Source organism: Tinamus guttatus, unplaced genomic scaffold, assembly GCF_059628265.1.
Source record: "Tinamus guttatus ecotype Peru unplaced genomic scaffold, ASM5962826v1 Tinamus_guttatus_pri_ptg000223l, whole genome shotgun sequence".
Lineage (NCBI taxonomy): Eukaryota > Metazoa > Chordata > Aves > Tinamiformes > Tinamidae > Tinamus > Tinamus guttatus.
Genome location: NW_028288757.1, coordinates 752,844 through 770,406, shown reverse-complemented (window position 1 = coordinate 770,406; position 17,563 = coordinate 752,844). Strand labels below are relative to the sequence as shown.

The window sequence follows — 17,563 nt, the reverse complement described above, 5'->3', positions numbered from 1 at the left end:
GGAACCAGGAGCAGGTCCCAGGTAGCCCTGCGGAGCCGGGAGGGCTGGCAGGGATCGCGGCGCGGGATCCGGGAGCGCCGCGGAGCGCCGGCCGCGTTCTGGTGCGCAGTGCGGACCCGGCGCTGGGACTTGTGGTGGGAATGTCCACTGGACGCCTGGGTTTGTATTTGCTTATGAAAACAACAATTTTAATCAATTTTATCTTTTTTGTAAAAAAGAAAAAAGTAAGCTCTGATTTAGAATGCAACTTGTGCAAGGTGAGAGTGAAAGAACAAATTATGTTTACTGCCATACTGAAAAAGGAGACTTGATTATTTTTTGTAAAATGTATTTTTGATTGGCTTATATTTACATGTGATCTGCTGGTCTAGCAGATGAATATAATTTTTAGATGAACAAAATGTTAATTTTTGTCATTCTTGAAATGGTATTCTGTGTTTTGTCAGCATGTGGAATAATTGCTTCATTGGAATGTCTTTCCTGAAAAGGATCAAGCAATAATGTCAACCAGTTCTCTTGAAAAATACATGTAAATACTGTTTTTTATTAAAAAAAAAAAAGGAAGGGAAGAGGGAGGATGCTAAACTTATATCAGGGTTCCAGTTAATTATTGAATGTCACTTTAATAGCAGTTCACATAGTCCCACTTCATATTTTTATTCATTAATCTGTAAATACCAGTTTTATGTTTTTATTTCTATGCTAGTTTTGCAGGATAAGCTAAACGTGTTTTTCAGTTTCTCAGATGAATTACCTATCTTCTTTTGGTTATAGTAGCAGGGTAGATGATCTCATCCATAGCACTGGTGTTCTGATTATCACTGATAACACAAATATGTATTAATATATCTTTGAATGCAGATTGTGGTATATCAGCAAAGGTGTCTGTTTACGAGGCAGTTTGTTCTTTTCCTGCGTAAGTGCTTTTTTCAGAAGCCCTTTATGGATGTAACCTGCCAGGGGAGCTTGTTTGGTCAGGTCAGTATTGGTCAGCGCTGGGCTGGAGCGCGAGGGGGGACACGCGGGGCCGGGGACCGCGGAGCACGCGGGTCGTGGCCACGGAGCACGCGGGTCGTGGCCACGGGGCAGGCGGGTCGTGGCCGCGTCGTGGCCACGGAGCAGGCGGGTCGTGGCCACGGGGCAGGCGGGTGCACACAGGCTGCTGCTGGATACTCCACAGCGCCGGCGCTCCCGCTGCCTTTCCCGTCCGTGCGGAGCGCTCCAAGGGTCGGGCTTTGCGGGGCGCATCCGCTCCGGCCGCGGGGCCCGGCTGCTGCCCCAGCTCTGCCCCTGGGCTTGGAGAAGCCGCAGCCGAGCGGGGGATCCTTCCCCTCGGCACCTGCTCCCAGGGAATCGCGGCGGTGGGGCAGGACGCAGGGCCATGGGCACTGCTCCCCACGGGCCCCGCGGCCGCGCTCGGCGCCCGCGTGGGCACAGCGAGTGTTTCTGTCCATTAAGAGCCTCCCTTCACCGCTTGTCCCACCTCACGTTAGAGCCCTTTGAGGGCCTCTCCCGCTGCCATCCAGAGATGGGCACCAAGATTCCACCAAGGACTTCGCTCCGTGGCGTGTTCCCTGGGGCAGCGGGAGATGGACTCACTAGATTGCAGCTCATCCCATTATTAAAGAGCTACTCCTAATTTTAAAATGTTTCATGTACTTTGTTCCTCCTCTTTAGACGATGCTGGAAAGGCAACTGTCTTAGGAAAAGCCTTTGGGGATGTGTGTTAGCATTCGGAGCGTGGCATCAGCTGTACGCTGGCGTATGCACTTCAGGTAGCTTAAAGCAGCAGTGTTTGTAGGTGTGATACAGGAATAAAGATTGTTTTTCTTACCATTACTCAAGTGGGACTTACTTTAAGACGTGTCTAGAAATCAGGTAAATTCCCCTGCTTACAAGAATATTTACACAGTCTTAATTTTAGAATTCCGCAGGTTGACAGTGTCTCATTACCAATAGTTGGAGGATTTAATGCTTCTTGGTCTAATAAGTGAAGGCCAGAAACTATTTAAATTGCAATATTTGCTCTGTGTGCGAGGAAACTGAGGGAAAGAATGTTAGTTTTCCACAAAGCCCTTTGAATGTATCTGCATTTCCACGTCTGCTTGGACAATGCACTGAAACTTAGCTGTATTTAGCAGTTTAACCTACTACTGAGAAATGTTAATGCTTAAGTGTCTGATTAAAAAGCATCTTTAGAATGTTGTTGAATGGGAAAGTGTTTTTTCTGCTCTATCACTTCCTGTATATGAATTAAATATGTATTTCCTTCTCTTCAGGTTCTCACTATGTAATAAAAGAACTATATATATGTTATTACTTCATAAATGATAGAACATACTGTAATACAAATTATACAATTTTATTTTAATTCCAAATAATGCTTGTTAAGTTTTTTCTTTTGTGGCCACATGTTTTATTTGCTGTTAATAATAGAAGGTGGGAATGAGCTCCTGGTTGCAGCATTTTCTTTGGATTTGCTTTTTCACTAGTTATTGGAATCTGTCATAAGAGCCAATTTCAACTCTTATCCGAACAGTGTTTAGTAGCACATGCGGTCAAGATCCTGGCATTCCCTGTGGGATGCGGAGTAGTGAAGTATTGAGTTTGTTGCTCTCTTTCCTGTTGCTTCTCCCAAGCTGAGCCAGCAGAGACCTTCCTAACACTGACAGCGTTTGGTGTGTGGAGTTCAGAAACGGCTCTTTTCTGGCTGCATTTTTCTCTTGCTAGGCAGGAATCCTCCCTCAGCTCTAATTTCTTGTTTCTGGAATACACTTACACCCTTTCTACGTTTTACTGCAGCCTCCAGCTACGGAATTCTTTCTTTCCATCTTCTGCTTGAAGTTCCCCCTGGTGAAGTTTGTATCCCTTGGGTTTTAGTAGTTACTCGTTCAACAGCTGCTGCTCTGGGACTGCCTCTGCCTGTGGAAAGAAGCTGCATTTGTCCTCTTGAGCCCCTGAACTCCAGAGCCTTTCTGGACCGTGTCCACCGGGACTCCCTGCTCCCGGGTTTCTGCTTGTGCAGGGGGCTTCACGCTGGTCTTTTGCGTGCAGACAATATTGACAAAACTGCTGCATGCATTTTACGTGGGATTTATGAATGCAAACTGCTCCTCGGCTGCTCCGTTTGGAGCAGCAGCAGTTGGGTGATAACCCACGTACGTGTGTAACATCCTGAAATGTGGCCCTGTCCGAGGGAATAAACTGGGGCCGTGGTTTGGTATCGGTCTGACTTGGAACACTGATGCACCAAAATATAGTGGGGGGAGACAGAGCAGCTCCAAGAGAAATATATTAATATTTATACAGTCCTTTAAGCCTATGCCCAGCGAAATGAAATTCTTTCTCTACCTTTTTCACTAACTATGGGGGGAAAAAAACCTCTTACTGATACTACAATAATATTGTCCTTAGTATTACTGCTTGGAGGCAGCAGGAGTGTCTTTGGCACAGATCTTATTTGGCTACCTGGAGCCAGAGGAATTGCAGAGCCGGAAATCGTGGGGTTCCTGGTCTCCAGATCCATCCCCGTTCTGCGGCCCTAGGAAGGGGGTTAGCGCGGAGCCGGCAGGGCCGGCGCGGGCCGAGCGGGATCGGTTCTGTTGGGAATGGGAGAGGAGGTTGAGCGGGACCACGGCCCCCAGCCCGGAGCATCATCCCAAACCGGAGCCGCCCCGCGCTCCTCGTGCGGCGCGGAGCAGGAGGGACGGCCACGTGCGCCGGCTCCCGCCTTTCCCTCCGTCCACACGAATCCTGCTGAGCGGATCCAGCCTGTCCGTAAAGCAGCGATCCCATAGAGAACCTTTTTGTTTTTAAATATCGTTCTGCATAGTCTTACAGAACATGTAAATGCGGGTCACACAAATGTATTGTGCTATAGAAATATTTTGTACGTTTTGGGTGTTTCTCATGGGATCCGAGAGGCTGCCAGCAAGAGGGAATTGGAGTTCTGGAAGGAAGAAAAGTCAGTGAGAACCAGTGTCCCTTCGGTCATGATTTTGCAATTGCCTTTTCAACGAGCAAGATCCATAAGTTTGGAAAATGAAGCTTCCTGGGCACCGCAGCCGTTGCAAAACCGAATGCAAGCAGAGATGATGCCGAGGAAAGGACGGATAGGAACAATCCTGTATTTTTCATCTGTTGAAAATAGCCACGTTTGGTAAAAGTTACAAATTAATCCATTCCCCTTTCCTTTGAATGCTACTTTTATATAGAAATTATTTTCTGTTTTGCAGCCAAGAAGTTTCAACTTCAAAGATGAACATACAAAAAGGAACTGCAATAAAAATGAATTACTGCAACCGCTGCTTGTGGTGGGTCTTCGTAGGTAGAAAAGAGGATTGAATAAGGCCCAAGCGTGTCCTGCACGGAGCACCAAGTGCCCGGTGGCCGCGCTCCGGGGCTGCCGCTCGTGCACTGCACGAACCAGCTGTAAATATTTTGCAGGGAACTTTTTGCTTTGCGCTGTGCTTGGTTTTGAGGTTCAACCCTGCCGTTAACTGCTGATGGGAGAGTTTTCCAGAGAACCTGGCAAGAAGTAACGTGAACATGCTGATGTGAATTGCGACGCTAATCTTCTGTAAATCGAGTGGCACATTTTTAAGGGACAGCCGGGAGAAATTTGAAAACATTTCCATGGTACCCTGCGAGCGGGCGCTATTGAAATGAAATCTCATGGATGGAATTCAGTAGACGCAGCTGCTGTATCAGCGTCCAAATAATGTGCTGCCCTGTTCAGAAGCAGCCCATAAATAGCCGGGGCGGCCGGCGCGTCGCAGAGCGCGGCCAGCGCGGGCAGGAGCAGCGGCGGCGCCGGAGGGGCTGCGAGGGCCGAGCGAGGAGACCGAGCGAGTGCGTCCCCCGCGCGGCTCCTGCCGCACTGGAGATTTTGCTAATGTTTGCCAAGAAGTGGTACCGCAGGGTTTTCGTTAAGACTTCTAAGGGCTCTAGTTTCTTTATCCATCCCTTTTTAACATCTCCGCATCCCATCCGAGTAGCCTGGTGAGAGCAGAGGGAGGCCGCGCGCTGCCGGCTGCGCTTCCCTGCCCGCACGGGGATCCGGAACGGGGCTGCGGCCGCCGGGGCCGGGCCCTGGTCCCGCTGCGGCCCCGGGGCTGGCGGCAGAGATGGGAACCGGGAGCCGCCGTCTCCCGCCGCGTCGCTCGGAGCAGCCCGGGGCCGCCGCGGGCTGGAGAGGGATCCGCGCCCCGGAGGGCGGCCTGGCTCAGCCGGAGGCTCCTGCCCCAGCACCGTAGGGCCGGGATGAGGACGCAGGGCCCAGAGCGGGAGGAGACGCCAGGATGCGCTTGCTCCCAGCCCAGGAATCCCTGGGAACCCGCAGAGCAGCTGCATTCAGCACTGCAGCCTCCTGCTCTGCGCTCCCACCAGGGCTTGGCCGCCCTCCGTTTCGTGTGAAGCCCTGGGCAGCGTCAAGGCCGCGTCGCGTGGGGAGGGTGCCGCGCTAACCTCTGCCCTTTGGGGTTTGCAGGCACGATGACGGAGCAGCAGAGCCCCCCCGAGCAGATGGCCACCGGGGAGGGCGCTGGCGAGCGAGGCGGCAACTACAAGGTACCAGGGCCGGGCGCGGGGCCGCGGGCGGCGTGTGCTGGAGCCCGGCTGCGAGGGCGGCCCTGAGCCCCGCGGGCACCGCCGTCCCTTGTGTCACTCGTGTCACTTGTGTCACTCATGTCCTGGGCCCCTCGGCCTCCAGGCTGAGCGCGTGGCAGCCTGTGCTGTGGCATTTGCTGCTGCGCGGGAGGGAGAAGCTTCTCAGGGCGTTTGCTGCTTCCCGGTGATTTTGCCTGGCAGCCGGTGCCGTGCAGCTGCGCGGCCGTTTAATCCGGGAGATAAAGTCACCGCAGAGGCTGCCTGTGGCTCAGAGCACGGAAGTGCCCTGGCGGGAAGAGGCTGCCGTGGGGCTGGCGGCGCCGAGGAGCCGCTCTGCGCGGGCGTCGCGGCGGGGACGGGAGCCCTCGCGTGCGGGGCTGGGAGCAGCGGGGACGGCAGCCCTCGCGCGCGGGGCTGGGAGCAGCGGTGCGGGCGCACGCGGAGGCAGCGCCGTGGCCGTGCGGGAGCCGCCAGCGAGACACAGCGGGAGGGCAGGACATCGGCTCCGGGCTTTGCCGCGGACGCAGCCCTCCCCGCAGCGGGGAAGCGGGGCCGTGCAGCGGGCGCTGCGCTCTCCGGCGCTGCCCCGCGCCGGGCGGCTCCTCTCCGGGGAACGGGCTCATCCCCCGGGCCGGGCTGAGCAGCTCATGGATCTAGCTGGAGTCCTCAGAAGAAACCACGGCCGCGAGCGGGCCCTGGGGGCCTCTTGGCGCCGCCCCTGCGGATGCGGCTCCGGAACGGGGGATGTTGTGTGCGGCCCGATGCCCACGACGTGTCCGCAGCTTCGCCGAGCCAGGGTGTTTGGCCAGCGCTTGGCTGCCAAGTCAGATGCTGGAGGTGGCCGCAGGCGCGTGGCCGCCCCGAGGAGCAGCGTCGGGGTGGGAGCCGCGGGCGCGGGGCTGCCACGCCGCCTCTCGCCGCTCAGATCACCCTCTACGAGATGGAGAACTTCCAGGGCAAGCGGTGCGAGCTGACGGAGGAGCTGCCCAACGTGGCCGAGCGCGCGCTCGAGAAGGTCGGCTCCGTGCAGGTGGAGTCGGGCCCGTAAGTGCGGGGCGGCGCGGGGGGCCGGGGCCCGCGCGCGCAGCCGCCCCACGGCGCCTGTCCCCGCAGCTGGCTGGGCTTCGAGCGGCAGGCCTTCGCCGGGGAGCAGTTCGTGCTCGAGAAGGGCGACTACCCGCGCTGGGACTCCTGGTCCAGCAGCCGCGGCAGCGACAGCCTCATGTCCCTGCGCCCCCTCCAGATTGTGAGTAGCCGCCCCTGTCGCGTGGGGGCCCGGGCGGCCGCCCCGACCCTCACGCGCCGCCCGGCCCCGCTCCAGGACAGCCCCGAGCACAAGATCCACCTGTTTGAGAACGCGGGCTACGCCGGGCGCAAGATGGAGATCGTGGACGACGACGTGCCCAGCCTGTGGGCCCACGGCTTCCAGGACCGCGTGGCCAGCGCCAAGGCCCTCAACGGAACGTAAGGGCCCCGCTGCCCCGGTGTCCCCAGCGCTGCTGCCGCGCGGGGCCGGCGGGGCCCACGGCTCGCTCTGTCCGGCGCAGGTGGGTGGGCTACGAGTACCCCGGCTACCGGGGCCGCCAGTACGTCTTCGAGAAGGGCGAGTACCGGCACTGGAACGAGTGGGACGCCAACCAGCCGCTGATCCAGTCGGTGCGCCGCGTCCGCGACCAGCAGTGGCACCAGCGCGGCGCCTTCGAGAACAGCTGAGCCAGCCCCGTGGCAGCCGCCGCCGCCGGGACCCTGCGCGGGCGCCCGCGCGTGACACGGGCCTTTCTTTTTGTGCAAAACCTCAATAAAGCTCTGAGCTGGAGGCTGCCTTGGTGTGCTGGGGCCGGGGGTGCCGGGTGTGCGGAGCCCCCGGGGCTGCCCGTGTCTCACGCTGACACGTGGGCAGGGGTCAGACGCGGGTTTAACCCCCTGGCTCAGGGCACCGGGGCAGGAAGGGGCTGCGGGGAGGCCGCAGCGGAGCCCCCTCCGTGCACAGTGTCCCCGTGCAGAGCAAACACTCGCGGCAGCACCTGCAGCGCATGCGTCCCTCAGCCCTGTGCATGCGCCCGCCCCGGCCCCGTGCGGGCTGCGGGGCTGCTGCCCCGTCCCCCCTTCTCCAGGCGCTGCCCGTGCTCATGGCCACGCGGCCAGGGCAGAGCCCCGGGAGGGCGCACGGGCTGCAAGGGCCCCCGGGGTGTCCTCCCACCCTGCAGCCCCGGCTGCACGAGCAGCTTGGCATTGGCAGCAGGGCTGCTCCGGTGCGGAACGGCGCCCACAGCGCCCTTGGTGCAGGCGGCGCAGCCCTGCGGGGAGCTACGTGCTCCGAAACACCTTCCCCGGGGCCCTGGGTCACTCCCCGCGCGCGGCCGCTTTTGCTCTCCGCGCTGGGGCAGCCGTCGCGGTTGCAGTCGCGGTGCTTGGGGCAGCTCTCGCAGAGACTCGGCCCAGCGCCGCCTTGGCCGCCACAAGGGAGGTGCGAGGCCCGATGTCCGTGGGCACGGTACCCATGTCGGCCCCCCCCGAGCCTGTGGCTGCTGCAGCCGGGGGCATCGCGGGACGCGGTCCCGCTGCCGCCGTGGCAGGGAGCCCCTGCAGGTCCTGCTCGCACAGCAAAGCTGCCAAGGGAGCAGGAGTCGAGTGTAGAAAATGTTTTGCTCTTGAGCCACGCGGCCCCCACGCTCACTTGCTAGAGGTGCGGTGACTACCAGGACCCCCGTGCTCACTTGCTGGGGTGGGGGGTGACTACCAGGACCCCCATGCCAGGGTCCTGGCGCGGGCCGGGCTGGCCGAGGCGGTGGGAGCGCTCGCGGGCGGCTCGTGCCGCGCGGCCGCTGCACCATCCCGGAGGGCACGAGGGGCCGGGTTGCAGCAGGGGGGCTGTGTGACACTGGGGGGACCTGCGGCCCCCAGGGAAACCCGCAGTGCCGGGCGGGAGCAAACGCACCCCGTGGGCGGCAGCCGCGAGCACCGGGGCTGCGGGACGCCGTGTGCGCGGCGGGGCCGGCGCCTCGCGGTGCCGCCGGGGCAGGGAGGCGGCTGCAGAGAAGCCCCCGCGGGCGCCTGCAACAAGGGCCAGCGCTGGCCCCGCGGCGCCCGCCAGCCCCGGGGCCAGCAGCCAGACCCGCCGCTGTTGACCTCGGCCCTGGCCGCCCCGTGCGGCTCCTTCCCGCGGCCGCTCACAGAACCAACAGCCCCACCAGGGCGCCCAGGCCCGGTCCGGAGCTGCCGGACGGAGAGCGGAGCCGGCCGGGCACCCGGCCCTGCTCCGTGCTGCCTCCCTGCACCCTTGGCAGCGCCCGGCGCCTCGCGGGGCTCCGCGCGTGCGGCTGCTCTTCCTGCGGGAGGAGGAGAGCGCTGCGAGCAGACACTTCCCAGGTATTTGGAAGCGCCAGTTTTGATGTGCGCAAAAACAGCCAACTTCAGCAATTTTTTGTGCGTCTAGCTGTGGGGCAGGCCGGCGGTTTGTCAGAGGGATAAAGTCTTTGGCTCCAAAAATCCTGAAGCAGGGCTGGCTGCTGCTTTGTTTGAAAGAGATGGTCCGGGTCTTGGCATGCATTCGGCTGATGCTTGCAAACTCCAAATCTCCTTGCCAACAAACCCAACAAAGCGGGCAGCGCGAATGTGAAAGCTAATGAAATAATTCCCGGCCTTGGTGTTGGGGAGACAATGGCTGCTGCGCATCAGCTGACCTCCGTTTGCATTGACTTCTAATCCAGCATTCTCGCTTCGAATCATGCGTTAACTATTTTGTAAATAGTTTTGGCTCCGTTCTTCTGCAGCGCAGTATAAATTCCACCTCTCGGCCCCAGCTCTTCACTGGCTCAAGCGGGTACTGGTATTACTGGTAAGAATTTTCTATTTATTGTCCTTTTTTTTTGGTTTTTGTTCCCACTCCAGCCCGGAGCCGAGTAGCTCCCACCCGTAGCACACACAGGGTGGGTCGGGGCTGCGCGGCGGTCGCTCTCGGCCGCGCTCGCCGGGGCCGTCTGTGCGCGGAGCCGCCGGCGCCGCTCGCTGCAGCCCCGGCCGTGCCCGCACGCCCCGGGCAGGCTCCGCACACCGCTGGCACCGGGGAGAAGGGCCCGAATTCAGGGTGCTCCCACGCTGCCTCTCAGCGCACGGGCCCGGTGCGAGGGGCCCGTGTGCCCGCTGTGCCGTGTGGTGGTGCAGCTGACTGCAGCACCCCGCGTTAGCCCAAATCCCCGTGCCCCTTGTGCCCTGGCCAGCGTCCCCGTCCCCACACAGGGCCGGCTGAACCGCTCCGCGCGGCGGGGAGGGACCGCGAGGCGCCGGCCGCGGGGCCGGAGCGGGGGTGTCCCGCGTGCCGCAGGGGGTGCGCGGAGCGGGGCCGGCTGCCGCCCCGAGGGCAGCGCTGACCGTTTCCCCGCAGAGGACGAGCGCCGCCGCCGACCATGGCTTCCGAGCACCAGATGCCGGCCTCCAAGCAGCAGCCAGCCAGCTCCAAGGTGAGCGGGGCCCTGCGCGGCGGCCGCGGCCTCCCGGAGCGGCTCCCGCGGAGGGAAGGGCTCCGGGCACGAGCAGCAGCCTCAGGGCGGCGATTCGTAGGATTTTGCCGGCTCTGCCCTGGGAGCTTTTCCACGACCTTGGTGCAGATGCTGCCCTGCTCCAAGGGTCTCTGCGCCCCAGGGGGTTGGGAGGAAGCCGCGCGGACGGGGCAGCGAGGCAGGGCCGCCCGCGCTGCTTCCCCCACTGCTGCCGCCCCGCAGGGCTCTGCCCTTCCTGCTGGGGGCGGCTGCGTCCCGGCACCCTCGTTGCGCTCCTGGCCCGCACGGACACGTCGTGTTGGCTCCCGCGCGCGCTGCGCCGCGCAGCCCGTGCCGAGCCCGCACGGCCGCCCCCGGGGGATGCACGGGCACCTCCGGAGCACGGCCAGGGCCCCGCTCATCCCGCCGCCCCGCTGGGCACAGCCGAGCTCTGCGGCCGCGTTTCCAACCCGGGCTTTGCTGGGGCAGCTCCTGGCATGTGTCCCCAGCCAGGGGGACCCCAAAGCCAGGCAGGACCGTGGGCTGGTGGCAGCACGTGGCAAGGGGTGCCCACAGCGGGCATAGCGTACGTTGCCCATCTGCTGTGGGTCCCCTGCGGGGTCACGGTCACGAAGCTGCTTTTCTTTGGCTCTGCCTTTGGGGAAGCCAACACGCTGCCGCTCTCCGGTCTCTCCTGCGTTGCAGATCGCCATCTTCGAGCAGGAGAATTTCCAAGGCCGCTGCCATGAGCTCAACGGAGCCTGCCCCAACCTGAAGGAAGCCGGCGTGGAGAAAGTGGGCTCCATCCTGGTGCACGCGGGACCGTATGTATCGGCACGGGGGAGGAAAGGGAGCCCTGGGGCGCTGCCCTGGGGACCTGCCCCGCTCCCCAGGCACACGGGGTTTGCTGGAACCCCAGTGCAGCCCTGGTCCCTGCTTGGGGCACCGGCCGCGTCCCTGCCTGGCACGGGCACGGGGGACGCGCTCGCCTTGCAGGTGTTGAGCCCGGCTGTTCGGAGGCCGGAGGCGGCTGGGTCTCCGCTCCGTGTCTGGCTTCCTCCCCGCGGCGGCGCCGGGGCCGTTGCTCTGCGCCGGGGCCGCCCCATCCACCCCCCGCACGGCTCCTGTCTCCCTCGCTCTGTGCCCAGCGGTCACACACGGGGCCCTGCACCTCCCCTCGCGCCGGGCAGCCCTAGCTCATACAGCCCCTGTCCTGGCGTTCGGCCCTCCCGGCTGCTCCCTGCCGTGACGGTGACGCCGGGCGCAGCTCGGAAGCGGAGCCGGCCGCATCCAGGCCCTCCCGCGCTGCAGCGGGAGCCGCGCGTTGCTCCCACCGCCCGCTCCGCGGCGGCTCTGCACCGATGGCACCGCCGAGCGTCTCCCCCCGCCCCGGCCTGATTCCCTTCCATTCCGGAGCAGGGACAGGCACGGGCAGCTCCCGCCGCTCCGTGCACATCCCTGCCGGCATCGCCGCCTTTTCCTCGTATCTCTTGGCCCCTCGGTATGTGCTGGCACTAAGGGGATTTGCTGCCCAGCAGCAGCCGCCGTGGGTAGCTCTGTGCAGCAAGGAATTCCCTTAAAACCGTTCCAAGACCCCAGAGCTGGTTCCGTCCCCGTGCACCCTCCTGGCCGGGGAAGCAGGGGAGTCGCGGCAGGGCGGCGCGGGCAGGAGCACAGCGCCCATGCAGGCCCGGGGGTGAGGACACATGCGCTCCCGCGCCGTCCTCGCTGACGTGCAACTGCCAACGCGGCACCGCCGCGTGGGTAGAGCTGCTGCTCTCACCCTGGCACCCCTCTGTCCCTGTGCCAGGGCCACCCCAACCCGCATTTTCACTTTGCGTGAGAGCAGAGGGCTGCCAGGAAGGCGCCATCGCGGGGCCGGTGGAGAGGGGCTCCCCGTCCCCGCGCCGGGACGCCCGGTGCGCGGGTGCTGCGCTCTGCTCTGCTGCCCCCGTCTGAAGTTCAGCCTCTGTTCTGTTCCAGCTGGGTGGGCTATGAGCAGGCAAGCTGCAAAGGAGAGCAGTTTGTGTTTGAGAAGGGGGAGTACCCCCGCTGGGATTCCTGGACCAACAGCCGGAGAAGCGACAGCATCACTTCCCTGAGACCCATCAAAGTGGTGAGAGCACCCAGACAGCCTCTACCCACCCGTCAGGCCAAGGTCTGCAATGAGAAGTCTTCCCCAGCCTTCCCCAACCTTCCCTAGCCTCACAGGTGCGGGAGCACCCACTCCTTTGCACCGTTTTTGGAGTTCTCCTTGCCCCGCTGCCAGTCTCCTCCAGGGCGCAGCCGCGGGCACAGGTCTCCGTCAGCGTGTGCCACGGGGCCAGGAGCCCGGGCCCGCCGGGGAAGGCACGGGGCAGCGCCTAGGCCGGGGAGCAGTGTCTGGGTGTAGGTTTGGAGGGAAGCGCAGGGCCGGCGGGCGGTGTGAGGAGAAGCCGGCGGCAGAGGATGGTTGTTGGTAAGTGGAGCGGTGCCTGCAGTACCCGTGCGCACGGCCAGGCCTCGCGGCTCGAAGGAAGCAGGGTGCAGCGAGGGCCGCTGCGAGCGGTGCCGCCTGCCGGGCCCGCTCTGGGTCCAGTCCCCCGCCTCAGTTTCCCCATAATCTTAGGCTTGCTGTAAAGTGCTTTGCCTCCCCTCTGCGCAGCCCCGGGGCATTGCAACCACCAACCCCCTGCCCTCTTTGTGCTCTCCCCTCTGCAGGACAGCCAGGAGCACAAGATTGTTCTGTATGAAAACCCTGGTTTCACCGGCAAGAAAATTGAAATAATAGATGATGATGTGCCCAGTTTCCATGCTCATGGCTACCAGGAGAAAGTATCGTCCGTGCGGGTGCAAAGTGGAACGTAAGCGCCCGGGGTTGGGTCTGCCCTGTGCGCTGGGGCCTGGGCAAGGCGTCTGCTCCCTGCTGCGGTGGTGAGAAGCCCCGGGGTGCAAGCACCGCTCTGCGGAGAACGCCCGCGCTCGGCACCGGGGTCCCTGCGGCAGCATCGCTGCTCCGGGGCAGGCTGCCCAGCTGGAGCAGGAATGCGGATATCTCCCCCGGGATTGCAGGGCCCATGCGGGTGGCCCTGCCGCGCTTTGCTGGCTCTTTGGGGCCCCGGCTCAGCTTGGCAGGGATTTCTCTGCTGCGCGGTGCCCTTCGGTGTCCAACGCTGCTGTTCTTGCCTTGGCAGGTGGGTGGGCTACCAGTACCCAGGCTACAGAGGCTACCAGTACCTGTTTGAGAAGGGGGATTACAAAGACAGCTCAGAGTTCGGTGCCCAGCACCCCCAGATCCAGTCGGTGAGGCGCATCCGGGACATGCAGTGGCATCAGCGCGGTGCCTACCACCCCATCAACTAGAGCCCGGCCGGCCCCGCGGAGCCAGGGAGCCCCAGCCAGCTTTCCCATGACCCGCCGCTCTTTTCCAAAGGCCCCGCGCTCCCACCGTGTGATTAACGCTGCCGCTGACGCAACTGAATAAAGCTTTGAGTTTCAGACTCTCTTCCGGCCCCTTTCTTCCCCGCGGGGACGGGGAGGAGGGCAGAGGCAGCAGGGTCAGTGCTAGCAGGGAAAGGCGGCCAGCAGCCTCCCCGACCCGCTGGCATGAGCGCGTGGCAGAGCAGGGTACCCCTGCGTGTGCTGGCCCCGCTGCCCATGCAGCAAAACAGCCAGCCCCATTGCGGTGTCACCACGGATAGAATACGAAACCGCCGTGCAAAGAGCTTCTCCCCGTGGAGCGAGCGGGCGGCCGAGCTCCACAGGAAGGGCAAGAGCCGGTCACCTCCTCGGCCGCGGTGCCAGGCTGTTCCCAAGGGAGCGGGGCCCGACAGCGGCACTCGCGCCCAGGGTGGCTGCGGGAGGAAGACGCCTCCTCTCCAGCCCTGTGTCTTGCTGCCAGGCCTGATGTTGCTTGGGGAGCCGTCAGAGACGGCCCCAGCCTGCCGTGCTGCCTGACAAACTTGCAAGGCCTGGCAGGTCTGCCCTCCCAGCCCGGAAGCCTTTCAGCTAAATGAAGAATTGCTTTAATTATTATCCATAAGTTGAGCAAACGAGGCTATTCCAGAGTGGCTCTAGTAGAGGGAGCGCTTGTGCTAAGACTTGAGCATGATCACGTCTTGCTGCAGTGATGGGCGTCCGAGGCGATGCCGTGGCGTGCGTGGTGCTGATGCGCGCGCACGGACACGATGCGGGTCCCTCCTGCCCGCTGCCGACGGGGCGGCCGTGCCCGCGCGTGGCGCGCAGGCAGCCACTGTGTGTCACTGCAGCTTTGCCAACGCGCGGGGCACAGCGGGGATGACGGCGGCAGCGCGGCTCCTCCGCACGCGCCGACCTGCAGCCCACGCGCCACGAGGGCTCACACGCAGACACGGGGGTGGGTGCCGCTCGCAGGGTGCCACCCGCAGCCAGGGTGCTGGGCAGGGGACAGCTCACGAGCCTCGGCGCCCATCTCCCTCCTCCCTTGCATGATCGTCATGAGTGGAAACAAAAGCACCGTGGCGGCCGCCGGCCAGGTCAGCCACGCGCCAACACCGGGGTGCAAATGGCGCCCTCAGGATGGGGTGAAGGGAGGAGAAGCCCTCGGACCGTCAGCACGGGACAAGATGGCGGACAGGGCGTTACCATGGCGATGAGCCCTGCTGGGCCCGGAGGGTTCAGGAGGGCCAGGAGGGCGCAGGGCCCCACGCGGCCGCCACCGGGGACGCGTTTGCTCCCCACGGAGCCATCCAGCCCCAGGCGTGGGGAGCAGCTCCGCGATTGCAAGGACAGGGGCCACCCGCTCGGGAACGGCCTTGCTCAGCCGGGCAATATTCCCACTTAATCGTTTGCCACTCCGGAATGTCAGCTGTTCCCCACGTCGTGCCTTGGCAGCTCTTTGTGGTGCTGCCTTAACGGAACCCATTTCCTGTGCAAATCTGTTTTTCTCAAAGGGGAAAATTCAGTATGATCCCAGACCTGAAAAATCTCTGCCCCAGAATAGCTGTGAAAAAGGGATGTTTAGCAAGAGTAGTGACACAGAGCTCCACTGCCGATAGGAGAACGCCGCCTCCTCCAGGCTTCAGGTTGACTCGGCAGAAAACATGTCTTGTGTGCGTGCAAACTGATAACGTAAGAAATATGGTAGGGAGCAGAGATCTGGAGATCGGGAAGACGGGCATGAAGAGCCCCTGCTTGCTCCCTGCATGAGCGGACCCCGCCAAGGCAGGAGAGGGCAGCAGCAATGAGCACAGGGGTGATTCACCTGGGACCTGTTGAAGGGATTCCTTATCTGCTCACATCTGGGTTGTCTCTCTTAGGAGGCGCCAGCAGCTGAGGCTAATCCCATGGTTTCAACTTGTGCTCTGCAGAGTTTGCTTTTTGCGCTGCCCCATCCAGCCCAGCATGGAGGAAACCCAGTTTTGTTGTGGCTTGTCCTGGGGCCGAGCGCCTGCCCAGCTTCCCATGGCCACCGCGTGTGCTGTCACAGCCGCTCTCCCCGCTCCTCCTGAATTATTGAATCGATGACAGTGCTGAGACAGAGCTAATTAGTTGCTAGCTTTGCTGCTGCCAAACACACCAGGAGCAGTTTGTAATCACAGCAGGTGTTCTTATTTTCATTCTTCACCCCAAGCAATACTTCCTGGGTAGAGTACCTTGTCCCTCTAGGATGTCCTGCTGCTGATTCCTGTGGGCTTTGCATATGCTGGTGTGCAGGGCTCAAGCCCAGGCTTTCAGTTTCATCTTGCTGCTTCTCTGCTCTGGGCTGGGGGATGCTGCCCGGGTCAGCCTGCTCCAGGGAAGGTAACGCTTCTCATTCCTCGTCCCAGAGTGCTGCCCCCAGCTCAGGCAGGGATGGAGAGATGGGTCTGCTTACAAGCAGTTTCTGGGGTCTTCTCCCAGGCATCGGGGATAACCTGAGGTGGGCTGGGTTGAGCTATCTCAAGGGCCACCAGCAGGCAAGTGGAATCAGCTATTTCCTGATGCTACCTTGGGATCGAGAGAGGTATCCTGGCTTGGGTCATGCCAAAGCTGAGACCTGGGGATGTGCCACCACCTTTTCTGGATGTGAGTCCTGCTCATCGGTCTGAGCGAGGGATAGGAGGAAATGGACCCTGCTGTGATGACAGGAGGGACTTGGTTTTGTCACCTGCTCCCAGCGTGGCCTGGTGCTCTGACCGTACCACGTGCTGCCCTGCATGGCAGTGTGGGCTGTCCCCGCTCGCAGGGGAGTAGCAGTGGGTACATTAGTGCTCATGGTTTCTGCAGGGCCTCGTGTAGGAGGAGATGTGTTTTCCTGACTCTAATAGCAATGCGCTGAGCAAGTGGTTCTGTTATTTTGCAGTTGCTCCTATTTTGACTTGCACTGATTCATCAGTAACCTCAGCCCTTAAGTCTGTATTTGCCAGAGGAAGTAAAATCCTGTTTTGAGGATCATGCTAGTGTGTCATTATCCCTGGCACAGCCCAGCAGTCATGTGCAGCGTGGTGAGGACCCCCTCTTGCCATCGGTGCCTTTGGCTTCACGGGGCTCTGTGCTGCAGCCTTCTCCTTCCCCACCTGCACGAAGGCATTCGGGTGCACACCTGCAACCAGCTGTGTTCCTTTCTTCCTCCTCTTGCTCAGCGTTCAAGCACATTGACTCTACAGCTGCTTCTGGGACACTGGTGTCCTGGCCATGCAACCGCCTGTGGTTTTAAGTGTTGTGTGTTTCTCCCATCCCTCAAGGTAGCAGATCAAGTGTTTTATCCCCAGGTTGGTCTCTCCAGCCTGTGTTTATTACTGAGTTGCTGCCTTACTGTTACCTGGTTGGAGTGAACTTTGAAGAGGAGCAGAAAGACAGAATATGTTTAAAATGAGGATAACACCCCTGTCATTAAATCCTCCCCACTGGGTCAGTTCTTGGAAGACATGGCATGGTCTCAGTGTTCTTGACCAGCCTCGCTAGAGAGGACAGACAGACAGGCCCCTGCTGCCAAGAAAACTGCTATGCAGGTACTAGAGCACCTTTGTTCCCCAGGAGAAAGTCTGAACTCTGTGGATTGTAGCCAACTTTCTCTGTGTGATTCTTGCTTGCCTGGCTCAGTCGCTTCCCCGTCTCCATGATGGTGTCAGGGTATTCCAGTTGCCTCTGGAGCAAAGGATGAGGAACCAAGGCAAGAGCTCCTGCTGGCAGGTCCCCAGCTCTCTTTGGGTGGGACTGGTGTTATTCCCTGGTCAGTCTCATAGTATCACTGCTGTTTTTGACTGCCATGAGAGTAGCTCCAGAGAGATCCACTTTGTCCATCTGGTTGCAATTTTGAGCAGACAAAGATAACAAATGTTAGGCCATCTGCCCTGTAATGCAGGAAACCCATGCAGAATGGGCAGATCTTCCAGTCTTCCTAGAGGCATAGACTCAGCTGCAAGAGGCAAAATCCAGATCTGGTTGGCTCAGAGAGTAAAAAAGGACTCCCCTCTCCATAACACTCTGCAGGCTGGTGGGTGATGCTCCAGGATGCAGCTGGGTATCCCTCCTCCCTG

General features: G+C 61.2%; 2 protein-coding genes across 4 annotated transcripts; both read left to right on the top strand.

Annotated features, from left to right (window-relative positions):
* The first annotated feature begins 5,488 nt into the window (after positions 1-5,488).
* CRYBB3 (crystallin beta B3) lies at positions 5,489-7,321 on the top strand. Of its 2 annotated transcripts, XM_088525154.1 has the most exons (5): positions 5,491-5,568; positions 6,533-6,651; positions 6,721-6,853; positions 6,929-7,071; positions 7,155-7,321. In XM_088525154.1, the coding sequence occupies exons 1-5, from the start codon at positions 5,494-5,496 to the stop codon at positions 7,318-7,320; spliced, it is 636 nt and encodes a 211-aa protein (XP_088381280.1). In that variant the 5' UTR covers positions 5,491-5,493; the 3' UTR covers position 7,321. The 2 variants fall into 2 exon arrangements, with proteins under 2 accessions (XP_088381279.1, XP_088381280.1); XM_088525153.1 differs by having other exon boundaries at positions 5,489-5,568; positions 6,721-7,071.
* Positions 7,322-10,013: 2,692 nt separating this feature from the next.
* On the top strand, positions 10,014-13,435 carry CRYBB2 (crystallin beta B2). Of its 2 annotated transcripts, none has more exons than XM_010217635.2 (5): positions 10,014-10,067; positions 10,791-10,909; positions 12,069-12,201; positions 12,786-12,928; positions 13,259-13,435. In XM_010217635.2, the coding sequence occupies exons 1-5, from the start codon at positions 10,014-10,016 to the stop codon at positions 13,425-13,427; spliced, it is 618 nt and encodes a 205-aa protein (XP_010215937.2). In that variant the 3' UTR covers positions 13,428-13,435. The 2 variants fall into 2 exon arrangements, with proteins under 2 accessions (XP_010215937.2, XP_088381281.1); XM_088525155.1 differs by having other exon boundaries at positions 12,069-12,243.
* The last annotated feature ends 4,128 nt before the right edge of the window (positions 13,436-17,563 follow it).

Excerpts from the sequence above, each read along its gene's own strand:
- CRYBB3 (XM_088525153.1), top strand. The coding sequence starts at position 5,494 with ATGACGGAGCAGCAGAGCCCCCCCGAGCAGATGGCCACCGGGGAGGGC. Across the intron at positions 6,652-6,720 it reads GTGCAGGTGGAGTCGGGCCC|CTGGCTGGGCTTCGAGCGGC; the intron begins GTAAGTGCGGGG and ends CTGTCCCCGCAG. Across the intron at positions 7,072-7,154 it reads GCCAAGGCCCTCAACGGAAC|GTGGGTGGGCTACGAGTACC; the intron begins GTAAGGGCCCCG and ends TGTCCGGCGCAG.
- CRYBB2 (XM_088525155.1), top strand. The coding sequence starts at position 10,014 with ATGGCTTCCGAGCACCAGATGCCGGCCTCCAAGCAGCAGCCAGCCAGC. Across the intron at positions 10,068-10,790 it reads AGCAGCCAGCCAGCTCCAAG|ATCGCCATCTTCGAGCAGGA; the intron begins GTGAGCGGGGCC and ends CCTGCGTTGCAG. Across the intron at positions 10,910-12,068 it reads ATCCTGGTGCACGCGGGACC|CTGGGTGGGCTATGAGCAGG; the intron begins GTATGTATCGGC and ends GTTCTGTTCCAG.